The following is a 6,653-nucleotide window of genomic DNA, read 5'->3' as shown; positions in this document are numbered from 1 at the left end:
CCGGGGGCCCCATGAGTTGTCAGTCCGCCCCTGTCCATGACACAACAGCCAAGATGTGCCACCATTGTGCTGATAAAATGGAAATAAAAAACACCCGGTGATTATTCCCATAAGAGAGCAGCTCACCATCACAATCGACCCCCAAATATTAAAGGAAAGTTGGAAAGCGCTTTTGTGTAATCCACTCCATTCTGCCATCCTCATATGCAGATCACATATTGATACATCAAGATGGAAATCCCATATGCATAGAAAAAGAGGCTAACAATGATGAAGCACCATCTAAAATGTTGTATATTAAAAAATAAAAGGTTACACTCGCAGAGGCAGAAATAGTTTCAGCATGACTTCAAGCGTGATGACAACACAGGGAACACACCCTTTGCATACAAGTTTCAGCTAAATTACTTCCTCAGGAAGGAAGCCTCTGAGGAAGTCATTCAGACAAAACCTGTACATGTAGAGTGGGTTCAATGTTGTCATAAGGCTTGGATATGTTTTCATGGACTTATAGATGTTTTATGAGCTATACCTTATTTATGATAGACGTTTTGTACATTTTCTGGTAGGATATTCACGTTTATATTTTCATGGGTTTAAATAGGCACTCCTTTGCTATTGATTTGACAACGCATATTTATTATTTTCGAGGTAGCTGCCAATTTATTTTTTTCTTTTAAATCAGGTTATTTTTGTTGAAAATATTTTTCTCCAATAATAAGAAAGAAACAGAACAAAAAGAAAAACATATACAGTCAGAAATCTCAGTAACAAATGATACTGAAATAAAAAAAAGTAAATAATCAGATGGCTTCCATATTCACATATAGTTATTTCGGCGCAGCACATTATTTTGTATCTATGAAGAAATGTTTTGTATTTGTATAATAGAATGGCAATTGTACTCTTCAATTATTCAGTTTCAAGGATAACTCCTGTCCAAGCACAAGGTCTTGTTCATTGTGTATGCAATTTTTCAAAAAGCAATGCACATATAACCATGTAAAATGCATATAAATGCAACACAAGTAAAAGTAAAGTAATATGATGAATTGAAAAAAAATACACAAATACCTCAACAGATGTCAACGCGTACAAAAACCCATGTTAAAAAAAATATATATATATCTCAGCATCTATCAATGAACACCAAGGTGTGAACAAGACTTAACATTTCCCAGTATGGCACCTACATGTACTTCACATAACTCCCCTTCCTGTAAAGAGTAGTTTATTATAATGGATCATGGCAAATTTGTTTTCTGTTCTGGAACATTTGACTGATACCACTCCACAGTGACATCCAACATCAAAGCCTTGAGTATTGTTTTTCATCGAAGTGGTAGTAGGATCGGCCAAGACATATGTAATATCAGTGACCATAGCTTTACTTTAAAAAAAACCAAAAAAAACCCACAATTGCTGTATAGCTGAGAGTTAATCTTTCAGTTCATTAGCTGTTCACATAATGTTTCTTTGTTAAAATTGGGAACCAGAAATTAGCCTGTAAAACAGAATGTATATTTATTTATTATCAATAAACAACATGTTAAAAGAGAATTGTTAAAATTTTTGTACAGTTCTGAGAACTTACAAGGGAGTGCCTACCATGTACTGTGGCCTGTCCATGTAACTTCATGGTTCTCATCCTACCTGTCACAACGCTCCTTCAGCGTTACCTATAATGCTACAACCTCCCCCTCACTCCCCCTCTCTGTTGGGGTCCCTCAAGGCTCTGTCCTCGGGCCCCTTCTCTTCTCCATCTACACCTCCTCCCTTGGCCAACTCATACACTCTCACGGCTTCAACTACCACCTCTATGCCGACGACACACAAATCTATCTCTCAACCCCCCACCTCACTTCCTCAGTCTCTGCCCGAATCACACACCTACTGAGCGACATATCAGACTGGATGTCACTCCACTTCCTTAAAGTGAACCTTTCCAAAACCGAGTTTCTTGTCTTCCCCCCAGCCCGGACACCACCCCCCATTGACTTCTCCATCACATCCAACAACGCCACCATCAAACCCGCCCCGCAGGCCAGAGTACTTGGTGTCATTCTGGACTCCAACCTATCCTTCCAGCCCCAAGCCCAATCTTTAACTCATGCAGACTCCACCTCCGCAACATCGCCAAAATACGCATGTTCCTAACCCCAGAAACCACTAAACAGCTCATCCACTCCCTCATCATATCACAACTCGACTACTGCAACTCCCTCCTCACTGGCCTGCCTCGCCGCTGGCTATCCCCGCTTCAGTCGATCCTGAATACGGCTGCCAGACTCATTCGCCTTTCCAACCACTCCGTTTCCGCCACCCCCCTCTGCCAATCCCTCCACTGGCTTCCGATTGCGCAACGGATCAAATTCAAAATCCTAACACTGACGTACAAGGCTGTCCACCATACTGCCCCGAACTACATCACTGACCTAATATCCAAGTACCACCCAGCACGCACACTCCGCTCCTCACAAGACCTCCTTCTCTCTAGTTCCCTGGTTTCCTCCTCCCATGCCTGCCTCCAGGACGTCACCCATCCTCTGGAACTCCCTGCCCCAACCCATCAGATTATCACCTACTCTCCTCTCCTTTAGGAGCACCCTGAAAACCCATCTCTTCAGGGAAGCCTACCCCACCCCCTGCTAACTTGCCGACCTCCTCCTCTCTTCCTACCACTCCATCCCCCACAGCTATCTCCTCCTGTACCACTATCCCCTCCCTCCTAGATTGTAAGCTCGAAAGAGCAGGGCCCTCAATCCCCTCATGTTTTGCATTGTATTGGTATTGTTCTATCACATGTTCTGTCCCCCTTTGTAATGTACAGTGCTGAGCAAACTATTGGCGCTTTATAAATACTGTATAATAATAATAATCACTGGAAACTGAAATAAAACCCTAGACCATAGAACGTATCACAATCCCTGCCATTAATTGCTTTTTTCATAGCTTCACTGGTAAAGTGTAATGTAAACCTGTCAGGAAAGATGCCTGGAGGTTGCCACTGCTGACCTCCTACCAAGAAATGCAAGATTTTTGGCTGTTGTGTTGGCCCACTGGCTTCATTACTTTCTAAAGATAGAACTATGAAATGCTGGGTCTTCTGATACTGGGGTCCAACATTGCTAAGTTTGAGTTCCAAAGCTCACTTGCTTTGGTTAGGCTGTTCTCATAAACTAAAAGACCCCCAGGGGAGTCCAAAAGTAAAGAATGCAATAACAGCACATCACCAATTGTTTTAGAATTCAAGAAAATTTTTATTTTTATCATATTGGGGTAACATATAATGGCCAATGGGTTGGCTAATGGGTTGGGGGGTCTAAGAGGCTCCCCTTCCTGAAGGCTTAAAAGTGGGAATTGGGGGAACCCTTCCATCCCAGCTTTTAAGCCCTGAGGATGGAGGAGGACCAAGCCCCAAAATCTTCTTGGACTCAACAGATGGTTATGTGGTTGTATTGCATTTTCCAGTAATAATTTGTATATTGAGTTATTGGCTTGAAGCTAGTATGCAAGTCAAAAAATCAGAAACTGGTGAAAAAAATCTTATGAGCAGCATAGTGGAAAAGTGGTTGGCACTTCCACCAGCAGCACTAAGGTTGTCAGTTTGAATCCCAACCACAACACTACTTGCCTGGAGTTTACATGTTCTCCCTGTGCCTGCATGATTTTACTCCCACACTCCAAAGACATGCTGGTAGGTTAATTGGGTCGTGTCTAAATTGGCACTAGTATGAATGTGAGTTAGAGACTTTAGATTGTAAGTTCCTTAAGGACGTGGACTGATGTAGAACATATATGTAAAGCACTGCATACATTACCTGTAATAAATAAAATAATAAACCTTTATCTACATACTTGTTCCAAGCCTGTGACTATTTATATGCTGTAGTTAAGATTTGTTCTGTCATTTAAAAAGTGCTCAATTCCCTGAACAATGTATTAGCTGTATCTTACCTGTGACACAATGTTCCTGAGAGTTTGATTTAATTTGTTGGCCAGTGTTTCCTGTGACCTTTCCTCCAGAATCTTCTGATGAAGATAATGGACTCTCTCGAACTCTTTGGATGGGTAGAAGGAAGCCATCACCAATAATTTAATTTGTATCAGGAAAGTGGAGAATAAACCGAAGAAGACTAGTACACCGATTAATATGGTCAATGGGATCCATGAGGCAGTAAGGGAGAGCTCTGGTGTTGGGGCACACTGAGTTTCAAACAGGGTGATATTCATGGTGTTGTGGTGTGATTCAGCTCTTCTTAAATTAAAGTCATTGAGGTCCATATAAATGTGCTTTTAAGACAGGAAAAAAAGGACAGTTCATGAACAAATATTTAGAGAAGAAAACACATTTTTAAAAACTTGCACACTTTGCATCATTGATGGGCTTTAGGCTAGTGTTGATAGGCAAATGCAGCTTGCTTTAAAGTGCATTTCACTTGCACTTTTTTGGAGTTGGGGTTGTAGAAGTATTTTTAGATAGATTGATGATTTGTAGCAGCAAGTAAATACATTTGCAAATCAGACAAATTAACCTTTTTTTTTTTTTTGCTATAACATGTGCAAACTGCAAGCTGCAGATCGCAAGTGCAGTGTTGTGAATGCACATGGAACAAAGGTTTTCCACATTGCATTCTGGTGTGAACTGGCCTTGAGCTTAATAGCCTATGATTCCAAAATGGCTGATTAATGCGCACAAAGACAAAAGGAACAGCAAAACACATTCACTGTATAGAACTATTAAGCAGGCAGCAGAGCATTTATATGTAACAATTAAATATGACTTCCCATATACATACATCCTAAATTACAGCCAAGATCCAGAAGTGAAGTTGTGAACATACTTTGATAAAACTGATCATTTGAACAATTATATATATATATATATATATATATATATATAAACAAAAATAAGGTTACTTTAACTATGAAACTTCTCATGTGAATACTTACAGAAAAGGACATGGTTATTGGAATTACAGCTGTGTCCAAACTTTCCAGATGTTTCCTTACAGTAAAAATCAACCAGTAAAGCATAAAATCTAAAAATGAAATTAAAGCCCAAATTAAAATATTTGTCATGATGGGAAGAAAATAGAGAGCCACATTCAGCTTTTGTTTCTTTGAGGTTCTTAGGCTGGGAATTTGAATGTACTTGTTCTGCTCCATCCTACTAAGAGGCAGAACACGCAAGGCGTTTTGCTGTTCCTTATCATACTGCACAAATGCCTTTGTAATGTACAAGTTATTGGCTTTGTTTTGAATCAGGAATTTTTTAAAAAAGATCCAGGTTCCAACCAGGATGATGGAAATTCCTCCAATAAAAAAAGCTATGCGGCCAACAAATGTTATAATAACGAACGCCGAAGAGACACTTGAAGACAGCGTTTGCATCTGTGCTTTTGTTTCATTTAGCAAAGCTTTAAGTTTGTGATCTGAAATCCTTATGTTGCATTGAAAATCATCAGACAGGGAGATGACATCTGCAAATGGATTGAAAAATTGTTGTTTTGCATAGATATATATCGAAGAAAGCAAATTGTAATAAAAATCGAAAGGTACGACTTTTAGAGAAACACGCTTGGCGTCCAGATTGCAAATGATGCTGTCTGCCACAATTTTTAGGTTTCCAAAGATATTTCTTACGTTATTAAGGACGACTATGCTGGTTCCAATGGTGATGAGTACATTTCTGCCTTCTCTCATGCCGCATGCCAAGAGGAATAGGAGACTTATACAACGCACTGACTTAGAAACGCAGGCAAGAACAAATACTAAAATACCGAAAGAAAAAGTGAGGCTTAAGTTAACCAGTCCAATATCAACCTTCGATAACACCAAAACCAGAATTAAAAAAGAACTCATTGTTATTCCAAGAAGGAGGCAAAGGGAACCAAAAAATACTCTGTTTCTCCATCCACATTCTTTGCCTGAGACAAAAATTTTGGCACAGCTGCAAACAATGGTAATAATTTTGGAAAACATGGTCAGTCTGAAGGAAAAAACAAAAGGAGGGTAAAACAAAAAACCTTTAAGGTTACAAAAATGGAAAAAAGTCTTCTCAAAAATCAGAGGCAAAAATAATGAACTTGCATTTGTAAAAACAAATGAAAATATACTCTACATTGTTTGGGGAATTGTTTGTAAAGCCAAAGTATTATTTTAACTCTTGTGCTAAGCCAACCCCCCCCAAAAAAAAAAAAAACACAGGAAAGGCATGTGGGCACAAATGGCCACTACGAAGATGTGAATCATTGCAAAATTCCCATCTATGCGTGGAATATAAGGAAGTTACTTGGGCTTTAGAGCTGACCTCCAGCCTGATCATAAAAAGCACACCATGTAAGGCTGAAGTGAAAATAAATGTATACTTATAAATATATATTTGTTTCTGCAAAAAAGAAATGAAGGTTGTTTTTATGCATGGAGAAGTCATGATCATATGTCAAAAACAAAGGAGAAATTGTGAAGAGAGCAAACCACACACACAAATATATTTTATGTAAATTAAATAATACCTTCATAACACACCATATTTAAAATTAGGCAATTGTCCTATTCTCCCAGGAGACACCATTCAGAAAGATTGAATAGTAACATATTCACTTCCATAAAAAAAAAATTATACATATACACATACATACATACATACA

The 6,653-nt window shown here is 39.0% G+C and overlaps 1 protein-coding gene across 1 annotated transcript; it reads right to left on the bottom strand.

Annotated features, from left to right (window-relative positions):
• Window positions 1–1,453: 1,453 nt before the first annotated feature.
• Window positions 1,454–5,985, bottom strand: DCSTAMP (dendrocyte expressed seven transmembrane protein). The gene is made up of 3 exons (XM_089658350.1): window positions 4,954–5,985; window positions 3,958–4,293; window positions 1,454–1,504 (listed from the first exon to the last, which is right to left on the bottom strand). The coding sequence occupies exons 1-3, from the start codon at window positions 5,983–5,985 to the stop codon at window positions 1,454–1,456; spliced, it is 1,419 nt and encodes a 472-aa protein (XP_089514476.1).
• Between the last annotated feature and the right edge of the window lie 668 nt (window positions 5,986–6,653).

Source organism: Staurois parvus, unplaced genomic scaffold (genome assembly GCF_062004578.1).
Source record: "Staurois parvus isolate SC_StPar_1 unplaced genomic scaffold, SC_StPar_1.0 ptg001062l, whole genome shotgun sequence".
NCBI classification, from domain to species: domain Eukaryota; kingdom Metazoa; phylum Chordata; class Amphibia; order Anura; family Ranidae; genus Staurois; species Staurois parvus.
Note: the sequence above shows the minus strand (reverse complement) of the source record. Positions and strands in the feature narration are given on the sequence as shown.